Raw genomic sequence first — 22,381 nt, 5'->3', positions numbered from 1 at the left:
GAGGCTTGGCGCGGCGCGCACAGTGACGCCCACTACTTTATTACAGGAAACGGATGCAATGTACAGTATGGTAAATTCCTACAGAGAGATGCTGTGCGGCGGTAAAAATCCTAAGCGATTTGACTAGGGAAAGTTGGAGTATACAGTACACACTACGCACAGAGTTACAGTGGTATAACCGGCATTCGGCCCAAGCCCAATACCCCGCGGCCTAGACCGCTCCAGCCCAGTTACATACTCCCCCCACATTCCCAACCACCAAAAACATAGGCGCCAATCGTTTGGTGGGCCGGCCCATTTAGTTGTGGACTCTCCAGACACAAACTACAGGAGTCCGATCCGACAAGCAGATTTCTGATTCCATTTCCAGAAGCTGCTCAACTTCTTGTTCTTTTTTACATGGCCTCTTTTTTCCAGACACAGAAGATTGGGGGGAGCAAGCACAAGTGAGTTTTCAAAAGCCACGGTGATTCCGATCTTCTAGAGCACCCGAGCGCCTGCACCTGCGGCGTCCTATCCTGCTGAAGCTGCCGTCTAGGAACAACCCTGAATTGGGGGCACAGCTTCGATTCCAAAGTGCCAATGGAAGAGGCTTCAATTTACAAGCTGCTGACAGAAGAAAAAACAAGCCAATAGCTTGAAATACGGAAGGCTGAAAGCTACGGCCATGTCAAGCCATACTGCATCCCAAGCCATACGGCCATGACAGAAGCTCTTCCAAATGAAGATTCAGATATCAGACAGATTGCCAATTACAGCTTTGAAGGTTACACATTGACCAAAGGAGGAATGCTCTGCGCGTTGTTGAACACGTTCCCGGGGTCGACGGCCGTCTTGGCCCTGACGAGCCGGTCGAAATTGTCCCCGAAGTAGGCGGCGCCCCACGACGCCCGCGCGCGCGCCACCGCCGCCTCCGACGACCCGCCGGCCGCCACCGTCCAGTCGTTGACGCCCAGGTCGAGGTCCAGGTAGTTCACGTACGCGCCCCGGGGGGCCCTCGACACGTGCGGCGCCATGAACGAGTGCAGCGACCGGAGCCACCCGACGGGGGCGGCCTCGCCGGCGTCCTCGTCCCAGTACACCTGGTACTGCACGCCGTAGAGCGTCCCGGCGCGGTGCGGGAACGGCGTGGCGCCGCTCCCGACCCGGGCCATGGCGCCGCCGTAGGGGTCCAGGATCACGCACCCGCCCTCCGGCGGCCCCGTCGCGAGGTACCGGACGATGCCGGCCATGGTGTGGAGCGGGATCGGCGACCGCACGTAGTCGGACTTGCCTTTGGAGTACTGCTTGGACCCCAGTCGCCGGTCCGGGAGGTCGGCGGCCGTGGCGAGGCCGGCGAACTGGGCGGTAGCGTCGAGCCAGCTCGTCTCGGCGAGCTCCGACGCGGCCAGCCCTAGCTCCGGGAAGCTCCGGCGCAGCGCGGCCATGGCGCGGCGCTTCGGTCCCAGCACCTGGCCTGTGAACGAGACGGAGACGTTGCTGTCCGGCGACGACCCGCCGCCGGTCGGGAGGTAGACGGAGAGGTAGAAGTCGTCGGGCAGGTTGGGTCCGACGAACTGCCACCGGTGGACCAGCCCGGCGACGAGCTCGACCGGCCCGGTCCGGCTCGCCGTGAATACGGTGATGGTGTCGGGAACCGGGACGAGCCGGAGCTTCCACGCGTACACCACTCCCCAGCTCCCGCCGCCGCCACCTCGGATCGCCCAGAACACGTCGTCGCCCATGGTGTCTCGTGTCAATATGTTACCGCTCGGATCGATGAGGACGGCGTCGAGGACGTTGTCGGCGGCGAGCCCGTGCTTCCGGGACAGGAGCCCGAACCCTCCGCCGGAGACGATGCCGCCGAGCCCGATGGTGGAGCAGGAACCCGCCGGGAACGCGAGGGTCCGGCTGGACGTTCCCACGGCGTGGTAGAGCTCGCCGAGCGTCGCGCCGGCCTCGGCCCAGGCCGTGGCGGAGCCGCCGTCGACGCGGACCCGGCTCAGGCCGGCGAGGTCGATGACGGCGAAGGGGACGCGGTTCTCCGTGGTGTAGGAGAGGCCCTCGTAGCTGTGCCCGCCGCTGCGGACGCGGACGGCCAGCGCGGCGGCGCGCGCGCAGAGGACGGCGGCGCGGAGGCCGTGCTTCGAGGACGGGAGCACGACGGCGGCCGGCTTGCCGACGCCCGGGAGCGCGAAGCGGAGGTTGCGGATGGAGGAGTTGAGGAGCGCGGCGTAGGTTGGGGACGACGGGAGGGAGAAGGTCGTGACGCCATGGGAGGTGAGGCAGGAGGAGAGGTTTCGTGCTGCGTCGTCACCAGCTCCAACAGCAGAGCATGTGGTTTGGTGGAGTGAGAGGAAGAGGGGGACAAGGAGAGCAAGAGCTGCAATGGAGATGGAGCCCATGGTAGAGAGAGGAAGAGAGTGAGGAGGAAGAGAGTGGGACTGAGAGTGATTTGATGACAAGTTTATTGGATTGCAGAATGTAAGCGTGCGATCGTGGTTAATGGCGAAGACTTGACTTGAGTATTGGAGCTGTCCAACTCGATCGTGAGGCCCAGGAGGTCGCTCTCAGTTTCCTGAGTGATGCGTTCGTGCGTGTTTGTGCTCAGCGGAGTTCAGAAAATGCAGAAGCAGAACGCAAGAAGCTGCATCAACCTGAATTTTGGAGAGAAAGTACTTAGATCATGCATGCAAATTTTGGAGAAAGGTGTCATACGGGAGAGAGAGTTAGAGTGATGTGGCGAGGCGTGCAACAAATATACTGGATCGCAAAAGGTAAAGCGTGTGAACATGGCCGGTCTTAAACGAAGACTTTGACTTCAGTATTGGAATTGTCCAACTCCTGACGTCCAGGTCTCCAGGAGGTCGCTCTCGTGAAAGTGGGGTTTCGTCTTTTCCATCTGACTGGTGGCAGTTCAGTTCTCTGAACCACTGAGCCAGTGGTGTGTGTCAGTTTGTGTGTGTGCGCGTATTCAGTCAGTGGAGTTCAGAAAAAGTTCCAACATGTTCATTTACCAAAAATTCCATTTTTCGACTAGGAGTGTGCGATACGTGTAGGAGACATAGGAGTTCAAGTTCTGATTTGTGCATCGTCCAACATGTCCACTAAGGCTATATTTTGTCTTAAATTAGCCTTTTATTCCTCATGTTGATTGCATTTCTCTTAAATTAGTTTTGCAGCACTTAAATTTTCTTTCTCAAGCTGACAACATTTGGATTGGAGTATCTGGCCACTAGTATGTAAGATTGTTTTCCTCATGTTATTGTATTTTTAAAATACACCAAGTTATACGATTTTCATGTGTTGAATGTATTCAGTGCAGGATCCGCATGGTAGCACATAGCTCTTCGAGTGCCGGAAAACAGAAAATAAGAACAACTTCGACAATCTGGTTTTGTGGAGAATTTATATGCTACTATAAAAAGAAGAAGATTTATTGCCCATAATTACATGCCATCACAAGTTCAAGCCTCTCATCCTCTCTCGGCTCCTAATGTGAAGTAGGGATGCTCTGAGCATTGTTGAACACATTCCTGGGATCAATCTTAGATTTTTGCCCTAACCAACCGATCAAAGTTATGAAGAAAATATCACTGGCCCCACGACGCCGCGTGGCTGACGGCGTTAGCGGACACCTCCCCACCGGTCGCGTCCGTCCAGTTGTTGGTGCCCAGGTCCAGATCCACGTAGTTGACGTAGGCGCCACGTGGGTTCTTGGACACGTAGGGCGCCATGAACGCGTAGAACTCCCGGAGCCACCCCATGAACTCGCCGGCGCGGCCGTTCTCCGCCGCCTTCCAGTCGACGGCGTACTGGACGCTGTACAGGAACCCGGCGCGGTGCGGGAATGGCACCTCGCCGCTCCCGATCCGCGCCATGGCAGCGCCGTAGGGGTTCAGCTGGATGGAGCCCTCCGTCGGCGCCGCCGTCATGTACCGTGCGATCTTGACCATGTCCGGCTTCGAGATCGGTGCCTGCACGTAGTCGGACTTCCTCTTGGCGTACTCTCCGACGCCGATCTGCCGGCTGGTGAGGTCGGCGACGGAGTAGAGGCCGGCGAACTTCGCCGTCGACTCGACCCAGCTCACCTCGGCTAGCTCCGACTCGGCGAGGCGGAGCTCGGGGTAGGCCTTGTTCAGCACTGACAGGGCCAGGTGCTTGGGTACGAGGACCTGGCCGGTGAATGACATGGTGAGGTTACCGCCGTTCGTCGGCTTTGGCTTGAAGTAGATCCTCGTGGAGATGTAGAACTCGTCGGGGAGGTGTGGCCCGACGTACTGCCACTTGTGGATGAGCCCGGCGATGAGGTCGGCCGGGCCGCGGCGTTCGATGCCGAACACGGTGATGGTGGCGGGGACGTGGACGAGCCGGAGCTTCCACGAGTACACCACGCCCCAGCTCCCGCCGCCGCCGCCGCGGATGGCCCAGAACACGTCGGCGTCCATGGTGGCGCGGGTGAGGGCGCGGCCGCCGGCGTCGACCAGGGTCTCGTCCAGGACGTTGTCGGCGGCGAGCCCGTGCTTCCTCGACAGCAGCCCGAAGCCGCCGCCCGAGACGAAGCCGCCGAGGCCGAGGGTCGAGCACGTCCCGCCGGGGAACGCGAGCGTGCTCGCCCAGCGTCGCGCCGGACTCGGCCCAGACCGTCGCCGAGGCCGGGTCGACGCGGACACGGTTCAGGCGACGTCTATGTCGACGAAGGGGACGTGGTTCTCCGTCGTGTACGAGAGGCCCTCGTAGCTGTGCCCGCCGTCGCGGACGCGGATCGCCAGCGAGGCGTTGCGGGCGCAGAGGACGGCGCGCTGGAGGTCGCGCTGGGGACGCCTGGATAATGATCGCCGATGGCTTGCCGACGGTAGGGACGTCGAAGCGGAGGTACCGGAGGGAGGAGTGGAGGAGCGGGCTGAAGCTTGGGGACGACGGGAGGGAGAAGTTCTTCACGCCGTTGGAGACGAGGCAGGCGGCGATGTCGTGCGGCGGCGACGGCAGCGGGTGAGCTCCGGCGGCTGGCGTCGTCGCTGAGGTTGCAACCAGGCAGAGCGCAAGCGCTGCGGTGGCGGCTACTATGGTGTGTATCGCCATGGTGCAGTGGAGACTGGAGAGGGGTGGATGGAGCAGGAGATTGTACATGGGTGTGTGTGTGTGTAGTGCCTTGGTGTCTGAAGAAATCTGGTCGGATGCTCACTTCGTTAATGCTAACTAATTGTGGCTTTACGTTTCTATGGCAAAGATTCATAGGAGATCTCAAATATTCAATTTCTAGGTGTTAGCCAGATTGCGTTATAGCTGCAAGATTAATGTCTCTGGTGAAATTTTACGAAATTTCCAATATGCCATTTTGACCACTGAATGTTTTTTTTGGAGTAGGTAGATAAATGTTGGCCTAATAAGAAATAAAGGAGAAATTTCATGTGAATGTCATGTATAGGTGATTTGTTTTTTTACCAAGATGGATCCATATCATGTCTAGGCCGCTTGTTTAAATAATAACAATTTTAGATGTGACTACTCGACAATATTCTCTAGGTAAACATTCACAATCTTGGGCATTACTCCTAGACATTCCGCGGGTACGTGGGTGGGATTCTTACGTCGATGAACAAAACCGAGGATCATGGAATCTCATTGCCAAATCTCCATTTGGCGTGTACTGCCCGTACATATCCAAGAGCTAGCATGACATGAGTAGTAGGTTAAAGAGGAACGCAGATCGCTCATACCTTTCCCCCAGGACCCGCCATGCCGAAAATCGTAGTCTGCTTTTTTTATTTTGCTTGCTCGATGATGGTGGCGAATACGACAAAGGCGCGCGTGGGTGGCAGAGCCCCAACACACCGAAGAGCTAGGTCTAGCCGTCCACTTTCTTTTTACCTTTTTGCCCACAATATTTTTATTTAAAAAGTTACTTAAATAAAACCTTTTCTCTGAAATTAAATAAATTGTTCCATGAAATTATTTACAGGTTCACCAAAATTTATAGGTAACTTATTTCAGATAAGTTATTTAAATAATTTTGAATATGTTTTGGATAGGTGACATGCGAGACATAGTGCAAGGGCTGCTGCAAGTCTGCAACCACTATTGCGTGCATCATCTTAGCAGATAAGCAGAGTAATGGAGAAGGACTGCAGGAGATGGATACGTGGATGTGTCCATATAATAATGTCTGTCCGTGTGAAGAAAGCTGTGTTCCGATATAGAGTTTGTTAATGCTAAGAAAAAGTTATTAGATCACCATGGGAAACTTCCAAATTATTAGATTCACAGGAGATATCAATATTCAATTTTGTAGATGTTAGCTAGAATGCATTCAAGTGTAAAATTGATGTCTCTTGTGAAATTTTAGCAAACGATTTCCAATACCCCATTTTGATCATTGAATTTATGAGCATACTTTTAATATGAGACTCATAAAGATCAATGAAATAGAGGAGGTAGATGAATGTGTTTGCCTTAAAAAAGAAGAAATTACATGTGGATATCATCTCTAGGTGGCCTTGTTTTATTTATACCAAATTAATTTATCCATAACATGTCTAGGCAGCCTATGTAGATATTCGCAATTATTATTTCGTATGTAAATATCCACAATCTTGGACGTTACTACTAGACATTCCACATTATGTGTGGTTTTTACGTCAATGGATAACATAGGTACAAATCTGAACATGATGTGTACACATTTGTACAAATCAGAACATGACGTTTGTGGCTCATAGAACGACCCACTGCAAATGTTTTCCTAAGCACTTAGACTTTTCCCATATTTTCATTTTTTTTCTCATTCCTGTCACACTTTTCCCTACCATTCCTAAATTCAAATCCAATTTTTTTTGTTGGCACGATGATAGTGGCTGAATAGAGTGAATGAGCATGTGGGTGGCTGAGCTCGGACCTCACCACAATGCATGGAGGTGCCCGTGTGGTGGTGCGAGCTCAACACTTGATGCTGCGGATCCCGACAACATATTGAAGAGATGGGCACAAACTTTTTTTCCTTTCTCTTTTTCTCACCATGATTTTATAAAAAAAGTTATTTATATAACTTTTCAAAATAATATTAACAAACTATCCCATAAAGTATTTAAAAGATTTTTCCAATAACTTATTTAGATAACTTAATTTGAAAAGGTCATGAAGTATTGTTTGTCTATTTTTTTCTTAGAAATTTTTAGAACTATGAAGGTAAACAAGAACACCATTAACAACACAAGAACTCCTCCAAACACCAGATTATCCATTCATTTATTGTTTGTAGTTACATGCCACTTATAAATTAGTGCTCTCTATCATAATGTAATGGAGGAATGCTTTGTGCATTGTTGAACACATTTTCAGGATCAACCTTAGACTTGGCCCGAACCAGCCGATCAAAGTTGGTGAAGAAATAACGTTCGCCCCATGATGCTGCATGGGCCACGGACGTTCCACCAGTTGCATTCTTCCAGCCATTGGTGCCCAAATCGAGATCCAAGTAGTTGACATACGCGGCTCGTGGATTTTTCGACACATAGGGCGCCATGAACGTGTAGAACGACCGGAGCCATCCGATGTACTCATCTGCACGGTCGATTTCCGACGCCTTCCAAGAGACACCGTACTGGATGCTGTACAAGTACCCAGCACGGTGAGGGAAAGGCGTCACCGTGCTCCCTATCCGCGCCATGGCCCCACCATAGGGGTCCAGTTGGATGGACCCCTCTGGCCCAGCCGACATGTACCGGAGGATCTTGATCGCGTCTTGCTTTGAGATTGGTGCTCGCACGTAGTCAGACTTGCTCTTCGAGTACTGTCTCACCCCAGGTTGACGGTTTGTGAGGTCGGCGACTGAGCTGAGCCCGGCGAACTTCACCGCCGACTCGAGCCAGCTCACCTCAGACAGCTCCGACTCGGCCAGGCCCAGCTCGGGGAAGGTCTGGCTCAGCACTGCCATGGCGTGACGCTTTGTACCAAGAACTTGGCCAGTGAATGACATTGAGAGATTACCGTTCGATGATCTCGTCGGAATGTACGTCGAGAGGTAGAACTCGTCAGGGAGACTTGGACCGACGTACTGCCACCTGTGCATCAAGCCGGCGATGAGCTCGACCGGACCGGTCCGGCCGATGCTGAACACGGTGATGTTGTCCGGGACCGGGACGAGCCGGAGCTTCCAGGCATACACCACGCCGAAGCTCCCGCCGCCGCCGCCTCGGATCGCCCAGAACACGTCGTCGTCCATGGTGGCGCGGGTGAGGGCACGGCCGCTCGGATCGATCAGGACGGCGTCGATGACGTTGTCGGCGGCGAGCGCGTACTTCCTCGACAGCAGGCCGAAGCCGCCGCCGGCGGTGTGCCCGCCCATGCCGACCGTCGAGCAGGACCCGGCGGAGAACGCCAGGTTCCGGCCGCCGGACAGCCCCACGGCGTGGTAGACCTCGCCGAGCGTCGCGCCGGACTCGGCCCACGCCGTGGCGGAGCGCCGGTCGACGCGGACGCGGTTCAGGCCGGCGAGGTCGATGACGACGAAGGGGACGTGGTTCTCCGTGGTGTAGGAGAGGCCCTCGTAGCTGTGCCCGCCGCTGCGGACGCGGATCGCCAGCGAGGCGGCTCGCGCGCAGACGACGGCGCTCTGCAGGTCGCGCTTGGACGCCGGGAGGATGACGGCGGCCGGCTTGCCGACGCCCGGGAGCTCGAAGCGGAGGTTCCGGATGGAGGAGTCGAGGAGCGGCGTGTAGCTTGGGGACGACGGGAGGGAGAAGTTGCTGACGCCATTGGAGAGGAGGCAGGAGGAGATGTCGTGTGCTGCTGCTGCTGGCGCCAGCGCCGGCGGCTGAGCACCGGCGTGTTTATCTGCGGCTGCAGCTGCAAAGAGACAGAGAGCAAGGGCTGCTGCAGCTACCATGGTGTGCGTCGCCATGGATGATGGATGCTATGCTATAGGAGATGGATATATGGATGTATATATAATAATGTTTGATAGTGTGTGAAGAAATTTGTTGGCCATGAGGCATCGACGATGTCAACGTCAATAATTGTGCCTGACATTTCTACGCCGATGATTAATTCACCGGAGACATCTGCTATCCAAGGTGTATAGCTGTTCACCGGAACGGATGGCAAGTCAGAAAAGCTTCCAAGATGCCATTTTGACCGCTGAATTTGTGAGTGTGCTTTTGACAAGAGACTTGTCAAGAACCATGCATTTGAGAAGTCTAGATGAATCTTGGCCAAAGAAGAAGAAATTACATCTTTATTTTATTTATTTATATGCCGAAACCAGCCCATATCATGTTCAGGCGACCTTGTTGTGTGAAAGTGGAACTGTGAATGTCCAGAAAGAAACTAAAGCCGCCGTTTCAAAAAAAAAAAAAGGAAAGGAAGGAAGAAACTAAATCCTTTGGTTTGAAACTCCAGTTCGTGTGTTGTCAGTTGTCATCACGTATACTAAGACTTAAGCATAGATGCAAGTGTTGTGCACGGTTGAACATCGTATTTACGCACATGTTTGTCCTCGCTAATCCCAAATAGGCGTACGATAGTCTATTGATTGAGATCATCATGACAAAAAAAACTCCATGCACCATGCATGGGATGTTGAAGATCACAACGGGTGAAGAATGGCCAGAGAGCTGGAAGAAGACTGAGGAGGGCTCGCAAGATTTCTACGTGTTTTTTTTTTCTCCAAGCTAGAGGCTAGCTATGCCAAACCTAAAGTCAACTTGGAAAATGTCGATTTTGCTCGTACAACTGAAATCGATATCGCGGGGTGGTAGAGTCCGATTTCCCTTTGGTACAGTCGAAGTTGCAGATCAGTATGTCTTTTTTTTTTTTGAAACACCAGGCAGGAGAGCTGCCGGTTGATAGGAGAGCTGTTGGTCATATTAAAAAGAAGGTGAGAGCCCAAACTAGACAGTACAATAACCAAACAAACCAATCAATTTAACAAACACGTGACCAATCAACGTACTACAATGCCAAGCCACTAGTGCCACCACTCCAACACTATGCATCACTTAGTCACCGTAACTCCATAATTTAGTATCACCACCTGCCACTTAACATAGATGGAACTCGCCTCAAACCGCTACCTATCATGTTGCCTCTGGTAGGTCATCGACACCATCCCCAACCATGCTGATTAGGGTGTTGTCCATCGCCCCAGCTTCATCATCGTCGAGGTTGAACATCTCGTTTAGAGCAACGTTCACATATGGTAGGGGGCCATTGAACAAGGCATGAAACTCTTGCAATACAGCCTCGATTGGGTTATGCACATCATTCAAAACGGTATGTCTTATATGCTAATCAAGGCCTCTTGGATTCTGTAGAGTTGAGCAAGATGGCTATAGCTGTGTTGTATGATTGTCTCGCTGCAGAAGATACAAATATCAAAGTAGGAGCATAATGTGTTTCAAATGGAACGCTACACTACTCCTACGAGTATATCCAAAAAGATTAGGCCAGTATATCCCTATATTAACGGAGTCATCGCAAGCATCTCAATGTCGGATACATTGACCACCAATAAAAAATTAGTTAGTAGTAAATTTGAGTGGGTAGTTTCCAGCACAACAAACTTAACTGTCTGAGGAGGTAGGCACCTCATTAAGCCTTCATGGTCTAAAAAAAAAACCCTTCATGGCCAATCCAATGAAGCCCAATGCCAATGGGCATGTGTAGTGGGCCTCCCAAACTTCTGCTCATCAAAGGCAACGAAAGTAAGTTACAAAATGCAACAGCCATCAGATTTTTGAGGGGACGGATAGTCAGGTTTGTCCTTTTAAGTTTACATAATACTTCTGCTTATGATCATTATCAACAAGAACACTAGCACCGGCCAACTGCCAACCGTCCTGATCAAGAGATTGGCGTGACCATGGTCACCTCACCAATACCCAACAGGCCAACAAAAATCCTCTCGTTTTCTCCTACGTCTAGCACTTGCAATCCAAACCACCTTCCTCCAACAAAAGAAAATGCAACTCGCCCTTCTCGGACGGCACCGTGAAAGCAACACGCCAAAATTGAAAAACACAGCACCGTACCCCCCACATTTGTCTGCATCTATCTGTATGCATGCATGATTTGCTCTAGCTGTCGTTTGTGCTCCCATTACATGTCACCTTGGGTGAGATGGCAGCAGGAGGCAGACTCCTAGTCATGCCGGGGCCTCCAAGTGGCGGGATACTCTGCGCGTTGCGGAACACGTTGTCCGGGTCGATCATCGTCTTTGCGCGGACAAGCCGGTCGTAGTTGCCCAAGAAGTACCTCTCGCCCCATGCTCGTGCCGCCTCGACTTCCGGGTTAGGGATCTTGCTGATGATGTTGGATCGGCGGTCGGACGACCAATTGTTGGTGCCGAGATCGAGGTCCATGTAGTTTATGTATGCGGTTCGTGGATTCTTCGGCACATACGCTCCCATCAAGTCGTAGAAATGGCGCAACCAATCCATGTACTCGTCTCTGCGGCCATCTTCATCGGCCGTCCATTCGATTAGATATTGGATGCCATGGATGTTACCTTCGCGATGCGGGAACGGCAGATCGCTGGACTTGAACCCATCCATGGCGCCACCGTACGGGTCCAAGATGACATACGCCTTGGGCTGCTTGGACAAGACCTCAACGGCTCTGATCAGTTGATCTAACGGCATCGGACGGTGCACGTAGTCCGACTTGGCCTTGAAGTAGTTCTTCTTGTGGAGCACCCGGTCGGTGAGATCCGAAACGGAGCTCCCTTCGGGCAGACCCGAGAAGAACACCACGGATTCGATCCAGCTCATCTCTCTCGGGTTCAGATCCGACAGCCCGATCTCGGGGAACCTTGCCGTCAGTATCTGCAACGCTTCGTGTCTCGGCCCGAGGTAGAGCCCTTTGAACGTGACGGAGATGCCGGTCCGGTCGGACTCCGGCAAGCCGGCGCCGACGAACGCCGAGACGTAGAACTCGTCGGGCAGCCACGGCGCGACGTGCTGCCACGTGGAGACGAGCCGGGCCACCGACTCGACGGTGCCGCGGCGGTTGGCGACGAACGCGGTGACGCGCTCGGGGACCGGACGGAGCTGGACGCGCCACGCATAGACGGCGCCCCAGGTGCCGCCGCCGCCGCCGCGGATGGCCCAGAACACGTCCTCGCCCATGGCGGCGCGGTCCAGGACGCGGCCGCCGGCGTCGACCAGCACGGCGTCGACCACGTTGTCGCCGGCGAGCCCGTACTTGCGGGACAGCAAGCCGAACCCGCCGCCGGCGATGTGGCCACCGGACCCGACCGTCGGGCACGACCCCGCCGAGAACGCGAGCGTCGGGCTCGACGCGGCGACGGCGTAGTACACCTGGCCGAGCGTTGCGCCGGACTCGACCCACGCCGTGGCGCCGCCGCCGTCGGCGTCGGCGTCCACGCGGACGCGGCCGAGCGCGGCGAGGTCGACGACGGCGAAGGCGTTCCGGTCCTCGGTCGTGTAGGAGAGGCCCTCGTAGCTGTGGCCCCCGCTGCGGATGCGCACCACGAGCCCCGCCGCCCGCGCGCACCGCACGGCGGCGCGGAGCTCGCCGAGCGACGCCGGGACGACGACGGCGGCTGGCTTGGGCGCGCCGGCGCCCGCGAAGCGGAGGTTCTGGATGGAGACGCGCAGCGCGGCGTCGTACGCCGGGGACCCGCGCGCCGTCACGTTCCGCACGCCGGCCGCCGCGAGGCACGCCGTGAGGGAGCTCCCACTCCCGCTCCCGTCGCCGCCGCCGACGGCTTGCACGGCGAAGAGGCGGAGCACGAGGGAGAAAAGCGCGAGGGCGGCCATGATGAGCTAGAGGAGTGTGGAAGTGATCAAGTGACGAGGCGCGCGCGTGGGGTTTTATGCACGTCACAAGTACATATTTGATCACTGGGGTTTTTGTTGGCATGCGATCGAGTTGGTTTCATCGAGGAGGTGAGGTCGGTCGGAGAGAGCGACGGCTGATTAGGAGCATTAACAAAGTATAATTAACCGTGGTGTTTCGGTAGCGATTAGTCTGTGTGGCCGGCCAGAGCACAAGACGGCCTTGCTGGATTCTCTACACGCTCGTATTTCATGGCGCTGCTCACCTGGCCGGCATCTTGATAGAGCTAAGACAAGCATAAGAGACAACGCGGTTGCTTAGTGACCTATATGTAACAAGTTGATTGTCACCAAGTATACTAATGTGATTCTGTCATCAGTCACAATTTTGTTATAATGTTGCATCAATTTTGTTATAACGTTGCATGGTACCGGCTTAACCGTGCATCAGTATGTTCTTTTCCAAAGTTAGCTAGAGAGGGTGTGAAGATTGTAGCAGAGCTTTGCCAGGATCTCGAACCGTATCGCTGAATTCCAGTTGTTCGTCAGAAACGAGAAGCAGCGACGAATTCGCAGCAAGTGTGCCTACGTTGGCGAGACAACAGACAAGGACGGCAAGGGAGAGGGATTTCCGCTGGGTTTCCAGGGCGGCGCCGCGCCGGTCGGATAACTCTCCGCAGGCCGTCGATCGCCTTCTTTTTCCCTATAAGCCGGCTGGCCACAAGCCAATCACTTCCTGCTCATCCCATTCCTCTAGTGCGTTTGTTTTTGTTTTGATTTTTCTTTTCGTAAATAGCTATGGGGTTTGATCTATGAGAACTATTAACCATCATAGATCAAACCCCCAAGTAGCTATTGTATACTAATCCAACAGTCAAGACTCAATATTGGGCTAACTCTACGTTAGTTTTTCTTGTTGTCCACGGATTCAGCCCAGCCCAAGAGTCGCACCTAGACACTATCACAAGACAAGATGTTTCTTTTCAATGGTGAACGGATGGAAAGTTTTAAACCCTCAAGGGTATTCGTCAAGGCGATCCAATCTCATCCTACCTCTTTTTGTTAGCAGTAGAGGGTCTTTCGTGCCTGTTAAAATCACAAGTTCAGTCAACACAACTTAATGGTATCAAGGTGGCTTCATCGACTCCGGTGGTGAGTCACTTACTTTTTGCGGATGATAGCCTGCTGTTCTTCAAAGTGAATAGGGAGAGTGCGGAGGAAGTTATGAATGTGTTACAAGTGTACTACAAGGCGTCAGGGCAGCAAGTAAATGTGGACAAGTCATCTATACACTTTGCTAAGGGGTGCTCAGGAAGCTTAATAACAGAAATAAAGAATATTCTGGAGGTTAGTAATGAAGCTCTAAGTGAGAAACATCTAGGGATGCTTACCAATGTAGGCAGTTCAACAAATGGTGCATTTAAGTACCTAAAGGATCAAGTGTGGAAGCGAGTGCATGGCTGGATGGAGAAGACATTATCATCAGGAGGGAAAGAAGTGTTGATCAAAGCAGTAGCCCAAGCTGTATCGACCTACTCCATGTCTTGCTTCAAGCTCCCGAGAGGATTGTGCAAATATATTGATGGGTTTCTTCGAAGCTTTTGGTGGGGGAGTAAGAAGGAAAACATAGGACATGCTGGGTAGCATGGGATGACATAACTAAACCTAAATGTGCAGGTGGACATTGAAATGTTTAATCTAGCATTGCTAGTGAGGCAAGATTGGAGAATTATGCAAGAGCTAGGTTCACTTAATGCACGAATCCTTAAAGTAGTCTACTTTCCTTATGGAGATTTCTTGGATGCTGAAGTACGTGAGTCACCATCAAGGGTGTGACAAGCAATTGTTGATGGCAAAGAGGTACTCAAGCAAGGAATCATTCGTAGCATTGGCAATGGCGAGGAAACACATATATGGAGCATGAATTAGCTGCCAAGGGACTGCATGTTACGTCTTGTGTGTTGCATAATCCTCCGCAGCTAGTCAGTGATCTCATTGATCAGACATCAGGGACTTGGAACTGCCACAAGCTAAATCTTTTCTTCACTCCGATGGATATAGAAGTTATCACAAATATCCCTCTTAGCTCAGATGGAAGGGATGATTTCTGGGCATGGCATTATGAGCGGACTGGCGTTTTCTTTGTCAGATTAGCCTATAGAATGCTGGTACGCAACAAAGGAGCTACAACAGCTTGGTTGGATACCACAGCTAGAGGTCGAATACACACCCAATGAAGAAGAAATGGACTGACCTGTGGAAGGTCAAGGTGCCATCAAAGATTCGCATGTTCTTGCGGATGCTTGCTCACCATTCTATCCCAACATGTGATGTGCGCCACCACAGGAACATGGCTCCGAATAGCTGTTGTGAATTTTGTGGAGCCTCGGACTCATGGAGACATTCATTTCTAGAGTGCAACATGTCCAGGTGTGTCTGGGCACTGGAACACGATGACATTACAGAAGCTTTGGGTCAGGTTCAGAATCAAGACGCCCGAGGTTGGCTAAAGGAGGTGATGGAGGTACTACCACATGATAAACTTATATGGGTGGTCGTGAGATTGTGGGCAGTGTGGCATGCACGACACAAGGCAATTCATGAGAATATATTCCAAAGTCTGTTGTCGACACATTGTTTTGTGGAACGGTTTATAACATAATTGGAGATGTTGAAATCAAGTCCAAAGTTGCAACAACAACTGGGACAGATTCAGATTCCGAAGTGGATACCCCCTTCGTATGGTTTTGCTAAAATCAATGTTGATGCGGCCATGTCCAAAAACTCGAACACGGCAGCAGTGGCGCGAAGTACTTTTGGTGCTTTTGTTGGAGCATCAGCTGTGGTACTCAAGGGGGTCACAGACACCGAGACAACAGAAACGCTGGCATGCAGGGAAGGCCTAGCACTAGCAAGCGACCTACTCATTCAAAAATTCAGGCTGGCGAGTGATTGTGCTAGTGTCGTCAAGAATCTCGCAGGAGCTAGCATAGGCAGCTATGGACACATCATCCGGGAGATCAATGCAGGGAAAGGAAGATTCGAAGGTGTTGAGGTTATGCACGAAAGCAGAAGATCCAATATTAGTGCACATGCGCTGGCTAGGAGCTCCATTTATAGTCAGGTCGGTAGACATGTGTGGTTTCTAACACCACCGGATGGTGTTTATAATTCGTACTCCATAACTTTGAATTAATAAAAGATGGGGAGGTCTAAAAAACAAGACAAGATGTTTTTTTTGTTTTGTTCTTTCTTCTTCTTTTTAGATAAAGGATCTAGACGTGGTGTTTGGATTGCCTGATGATCTTGTACGTAATGTTGTTTGATGATCATGTTTTGTTGAACAAACGTACGTCGACTGTCATCATTGGTGGACAAGTGTGGCCAATTCGGAGAGCATGGATCGCCGAGGACTAAGGCAGTGCTCGGAACAGCGGCAGCAGCTGCGGCTGCAGCAGCCGCTGCACGCAGCCGGCTGTTGCTGCAAGAGTTGCAGCTAGTACACAGCAAACCGGACAGCAGCAGCCGAGCGGCTGGGCTGCCAGCGCAGCTGTAGCTGCAGCCGCTCAACAGCTATTCCGGAAATTTGGAAGGAGCGCAATGTCATCGGCCCAACATATTACGCAAATCATCAAGGATAAGGCATCAATGTGGATGGCGGCAGGGGCGAAACATCTTGCCGCACTGTTGCGCTGTACCTAGTTTTGTTTCATCGACATGTTGCTTCACCTGTGTGCCCCCCTTTTATATGTTCCGCTTGCGGCCTGGTTGTCCCATTTTTGTATTTGATTTACTCCTTCCTTTTGATATAATAGGCAGCTCCCCTGCCAATTCATTTTTAAAAAAAACCGTACTGAGTGTCTAGCGATGGTTTGGCTGGTAATTTGTTGACGATTGAGATTAAACATTTCAATTTCTTGTGGCTGCTAGTTTGGTCAAACGCCTGCTATATGGTTAGCTTTATGATTTCCGTATATTCTTGTTGTCTCTCGATCGGTATGCTGCTGGACGATCGACCTCTGCTACCGGTTAGAAACCCCCCTTTAATACTGGGCACCCACCTGGTACCGTTTGTTCTGTACTAAATGCCACTTCATTTAGTATTGGTCAGCTCAACCGGTACTAAATAGCGATTGGTGACACCAACCAGAACTAAATTGCGAGTCACGTTGCGCTGTTGCGGATGACAGTTTAGTACTGGTTGGTTTTACTAATCGGTACTAAATGTTATTCTTTTTTCCCTTCGTTTTCCTTTTATTTTATAATTCATATTCATATCCGATTGAGATTTTACTAATAATATTACTTTAATATATCAACCCATTCAAATCCAAGTATCACAAGTATCAACCCATTCAAATCATGAACTCTCAGAGAAGATTGTATATGCAATGAAATATATATACCAATACTTAAGGTCCTAGAGAGAACAAGTTCTAACCATGAGAGGAGGGAGTTGCTAACCTTTACCTCCCCTAGGTCGAGTGAAGAAGAAGCTCGAGCTCTCGGTCAAATGGTTGAGCTCGGGCTCGGGGAGGAAGAAGCAGCTCATTTTATATGCATTAACACCATTTAGTACCGGCTCCACCCACCTGCTGGTACTAAATGGCTTCCTGGAATATCTAGCCGTTGGTTACGTGATCCACATACTGCCATTTAGTACCGACTGAGACTCCAAATTAAACTAGTACTACTGGGACTCCGGTAGTACTATGCGTGATGACCGGTACTAATACCGCGCGTTAGTACTAGACAAAAAGCTGTCTGGTTCTGACGTGTTGGACGAATGCTCAATTTTTTAATAGTGGTAGCTCATACTTCTCGCTCAAGCTAAACGAGAAGCTAAACTTCTCATGTACATCGTTGTACTCCTCGGACTGGACTGGAATTTCCATCAACCTCACACCCATTTTTGCTCTTCTCAACACGGCTACGAGTCACATTTTCGTTGGAAAGGAAAAAAAATGACCGAGACATAGTAACCAAAACAGAATCGATTTTCGCGTAGCCAATAAACTCAAAATAAGAAAACAGCTCGAGAAATATACTTGTTGAAACGGGCTGGATCTTGTAAGGAAGCTCGCGAAACGTTCTTGGTTAGTAAGAGTTAGAGATGAGCACTTTCTTGGGCAGCAGTCTTTGCTTGGAACCTGAGTTGGGTCCAACACGAGTTGATCGGCTACGTAACTGGTAGAGACACGGGAAAGCCTCCGGCCCTTTATTACCCTCCCGACGCGCCACCTTTCCGTTTGAAACCCAAGCCTTTCTTCCTGCCGACCAGGGGCGGATCCAGGGCCCGGGCTGCCCGGGCTGCAGCTCGGGGCGAGCCCGTGTAACCCCTTTTACATATGTGGTGTTTAACTAAAAAACTATGGTCTCAATTAGAGAAAAGGAGGCTCAGAAGGCGTGAATCAACAACTTAGCCCGGGGCGCAGCCTCGTTTTGGATCCACCCTTGCTGCCGACGACATGGCGAGCCTCCTCCGGCGATCCGCCGCCCCGTGAGCCAGCTCGCACTCTTCTCGCGCTCGCGCCACCTCGCCGCCGCCGGCTCCGTCCCCGCCGCCTCGACCCGCTCCTTCTCCCGCTACTCCCGCGACGACAACGCTCGGTAACAAAACGCTATCCCCATCCTCACTCACTGTAAGCCGATTTCGAAGCCCAAGCGACGCCGCCTCAAGGAGAGGCTTGTTGCTTTCAGGTTCGAGCGGCCGCCGAGCACGCCGATAAACTGCGGCGTGAGCATCGTCCCGGAGAAGAACGCTTTCGTGGTGGAGAGGTTCGGCAAGTACATCAAGACGCTGGGCGCCGGGATCCACCTGCTGATCCCCGGGGTCGACCGCGTCGCCTACGTGCACTCGCTCAAGGAGGAGGCCATCCCCATCACCGACCAGTCCGCCATCACCAAGGACAACGTCCTCATACAGATCGACGGCGTCATCTACGTCAAGGTAGTATGGCCTTCATTCTCGAATCTCTCGTGATCCATCACCATGTATGATTGCTGATCATCAATTCGTGATTTTTTTCTGAATTCTGCAGATCGTCGACCCCTACCTTGCTTCCTATGGCGCGGCGAATCCAATCTTTGCAGTCATACAACTTGCACAAACAACAATGAGGAGTGAGCTTGGGAAAATGACATTGGACAAGACTTTTGAGGAGAGAGATGCGTTAAACGAGAACATTGTGGTACGTCATCTTACTTCAAAGCTCGAACGAACAATAGAATATCTTTATATTCCGACTGTAGAAGCCATTATGGACATATGGAGAAATCACTATTTCATTTGCTTAGTCCAATTATCTGCCAGCCCATTGTAAATATGTTATGCGTTGCGCAGATTCTCTTGATAGTAGAGTGAAAGCCGATGGGTTAGAGAAACTTCATGAGTCCCATAGGATCATGGAAGGGTGATGCGGAAAGAACATTTGAAACACATGGAAACCTACTTTGTTTATGTGCTTACTGTTCTCTGCTATTTTTTTCTGCAGAGGGCCATCAATGAGGCAGCATCAGATTGGGGCCTGAAGTGTCTCCGTTATGAAATCAGTATGTCTTTTTTTTTCACTTAATCTTTGAGTTATGGTGAGGGCCATCAAATTTTCTAGTTCTCATGTTTTAAAATTGACGATGCAGAGGACATATCTCCTCCACATGGTGTTAAGGTGGCTATGGAGATGCAAGTTGAAGCAGAAAGGAAAAAACGTGCCCAAATCCTTGAATCAGAAGGGAAAAAACGTGCCCAAATCCTTGAATCAGAAGGTGATGACTGCACATTACTTTTCATCTTTTGATTGATAAATGCTTTTCTTTTGACGTAACCTGTATGCAAGAGCAAGTTATGACTATGTTGGAGTACAGAATACTGTTTGCATTTCTTAGAAAAATCTATCATGTTCTCCTTTACTTTAAAATTGCTCACTTTTGCCCTTTTTTTTTTGTAAATGCTTGTCCTTATCTGTTCTGAAAATGCCTAAAATATTTTGATTTTCCTGGCCATGAGAATTTATTTACTTATATTTGATAACGAACACCAGGTGAGGCCGGCGCGGTTCTCGCCTTGTCAGAAGCTTCAGCTCGTGGAATTAGAATGGTTTCAGAGGCTATGACAACTAAAGGCAGTACTAAGGTGTCATGATTTCTTAGATTACTACCATATTTCCCGTAGTGAAGTTATGAATCAAAATGGTTTATTTGAGAGCTAACAATTTATATCACTGATAGGCTGCCAACCTGAGAGTCGCAGAGCAATACGTCAGAGCTTTCTCTCAAGTGGCCAAAAAGGTGAGAAGTGAGATGATGCTTTCTGTTACCACTGCTTTATTTACACCCCATTTTGTGAATTTCAAGGTGCTGATGATTTGCTGTTATAAATCCAGGGCACCACTGTTCTGCTTCCAAGTGACGGTGGCAATCCGTCATCTTTCGTGGCCCAGGCTATCAGGATCTTCCAGCATCTCCAGGCCAACAGCCCACAGATGGAAGATCTGGAGGAAGCAGAAGGAGAGACCGGTCCTGCTGAAACAAGAGAGATGCCACCACTCATCCCGGATGCAGATCCTGGGAAGGTCTTCTCGCTCCAACGCCTCAAGAAGCAGCCTTGAGTTGTGCTCGAGTGCCTGAAGGAAGTCCCTTTTTTTTTGTCTCCATTGTTCTGCAAACATGGATGGCCGTATAATCATAGGATCTGCATATAGTTTCCCTTATCATCGATCTTTTTTAATCATAACATTGTAATAAATTTGAAGGCTTTATACATAACAATGTAAAAAGGCGGAACCGTGTTCCTTTATTAAAAAAAAGTTGTTCTGCAAACATGGTGCTGTCAGTGATTACACCAGTAGCATTAGTTTTCTGAGTCTGAGAGAGTTACCGTGTGACAGAGAAGTTATTGGATAGACACCTAGGCATTAGTTAGACTTTGGGTTCGTTTTTTATTCTGATGGTAGCTTGTAAATATGCAAGGTTGAGTTGACGTTAGTGAAACAAAGTACACATGATGGCAGTGGTTCATGGCTTCTGTTACGCTGGTTTTGTTGTGTTCTCCTTTCTCAGTTTACCCAACCTGTAGGTTGCTTGCTGAACGGTAGTCAGGTTGATGAATAGATGATTCCTGTTCAGCTGAGAAACCAGATTTGTTCAGTAATTCCCATATGGTTCAGGTTCGGATTGTGTGCTCCAGGTTTCTGTAGCTCGACATGGGAAAGGGCAAATGATGGAAAGTGATCTCGAACTATTTCCAGTGGATCGGAGCTAACAGCAGCAGTAAATGTGATGCGTACTATGCCTTCACATCTGGCGTCTGTCTTGCAGCTGCCAAAGGTAACTGAAAAGATGCGCATTTGTTCAGCCTGGGTTGCTAAAAGTTGCCTATGGGAAAGAAGATGGAACCCGGTGGTGGTTATGAGCATGAAGAGACAAGTTTCTTGCGAAAGAAGAAGATAGACATAGACGACCAAACTTGGGGAAGAAGCACAGGTCGGTCGTGGTCCGGATGTAGGTTTGACTAAGACCTAGCAAGGTTGTCTAGGTGTCCTCGGCGATACGATATTATTGCAATGCAATCTAATAGAAAATCTAATAATTCATGTTGCTACAAGATGTGATGATCATTTGGGACATATTGACAAAACCCATTGATTCCATCAAAGTGGTGGAGAATGCGCGTTAGCGCAACGGTTTGAGCAACTATTTGTCACGGGTTGTCGATTGGAGAAACGTATCATTAGGGTCGATTGGAGAAATGTATCGTTAGGTTGTTTGAGCTTGCACATCGTGGAATAGCAATCCACGGGAAAAAATTTGGTAGGGACGATCCTCAATTCGGGGAAAAAATTCGCTCTATGTTCGTACAGCAAGGCTACTCAAGCAATCCGACGACTGCTCGAGCGCATGCTCCTCCACCTGGGGAAGGCTATCTCGGCTCTCTTTGTTAGCCCAGCGTGCGGCTCGGCTCACATGCAAGATTGAACACGCTCGCCTCTGTCGTCCGCCGTCGCATCCTCCATCATCCAACACTGCACCGCTCGTCCGCCGGCTACGCTGCTTCCGTCGTCCTTCACCGTCTCCCTCGTCCGCCAATGCAATTGCCTCGTTTGGAGCCTCCATCTGCCTCAACCGGCGGCACAGCCGTCTTTTCTGTCGTCGACTTGTCATCCCAATCATCCGCCTGAGATTGAATTAATATTCTTTGCTTTCCTGATTTGATTCAATTGGTTTCTTTGCTTCAGACTATAAATGAATCATAGTGTATGCTAAGGCCCCGTTTGGATACACAATGCTAAACTTTAGCATAGTGCTAAACTTTAGCACTCTCAAATGGAGTGCTAAAGTTTAGCACTTGGGGTTGTTTGGATACAGTGCTAAAGTTTAGCACATTGAGTGAGAAATGACTACATTGCCCTCATTTATGATTAGCTTGGGGAAAAGTGGAGAGGAGAGAGAGGGGGGCAGCAGGGGAAAAAATGGACTTGGGACCACTTTTAGCACCCATTAGCACCTTTTAGCACCCCTTGGGTGTGCTAAAGAAAATGGGGGTGCTAAACTTTAGCACACCCCTTTTAGCACCCCTGTTTGGAACCCAAGTGCTAAAAGGTGCTAAAAAG

The 22,381-nt window shown here is 50.8% G+C and overlaps 3 protein-coding genes and 2 pseudogenes across 3 annotated transcripts; 1 reads left to right on the top strand and 4 right to left on the bottom strand.

The window, feature by feature from the left end:
- Positions 1-451: 451 nt before the first annotated feature.
- On the bottom strand, positions 452-2,507 carry LOC101763155 (reticuline oxidase). Its single transcript, XM_004972738.3, has one exon. It carries the CDS (start codon positions 2,382-2,384, stop codon positions 768-770), a length of 1,617 nt encoding a protein of 538 aa, XP_004972795.1. The 5' UTR covers positions 2,385-2,507; the 3' UTR covers positions 452-767.
- A 965-nt stretch (positions 2,508-3,472) lies between these two features.
- On the bottom strand, positions 3,473-5,061 carry LOC101776670 (annotated as a pseudogene).
- A 2,143-nt stretch (positions 5,062-7,204) lies between these two features.
- Positions 7,205-8,880, bottom strand: LOC101762749 (reticuline oxidase). The gene has a single exon (XM_004972737.4). The coding sequence runs from the start codon at positions 8,876-8,878 to the stop codon at positions 7,256-7,258; it is 1,623 nt and encodes a 540-aa protein (XP_004972794.1). The 5' UTR covers positions 8,879-8,880; the 3' UTR covers positions 7,205-7,255.
- Positions 8,881-10,883: 2,003 nt separating this feature from the next.
- On the bottom strand, positions 10,884-12,755 carry LOC101776273 (reticuline oxidase). The gene has a single exon (XM_004974361.2). The coding sequence runs from the start codon at positions 12,753-12,755 to the stop codon at positions 11,052-11,054; it is 1,704 nt and encodes a 567-aa protein (XP_004974418.1). The 3' UTR covers positions 10,884-11,051.
- Positions 12,756-18,241: 5,486 nt separating this feature from the next.
- Positions 18,242-20,537, top strand: LOC101775453 (annotated as a pseudogene).
- The last annotated feature ends 1,844 nt before the right edge of the window (positions 20,538-22,381 follow it).

The sequence above is a fragment of the Setaria italica genome, chromosome VI (assembly GCF_000263155.2).
Source record: "Setaria italica strain Yugu1 chromosome VI, Setaria_italica_v2.0, whole genome shotgun sequence".
Lineage (NCBI taxonomy): Eukaryota > Viridiplantae > Streptophyta > Magnoliopsida > Poales > Poaceae > Setaria > Setaria italica.
Note: the sequence above shows the minus strand (reverse complement) of the source record. Positions and strands in the feature narration are given on the sequence as shown.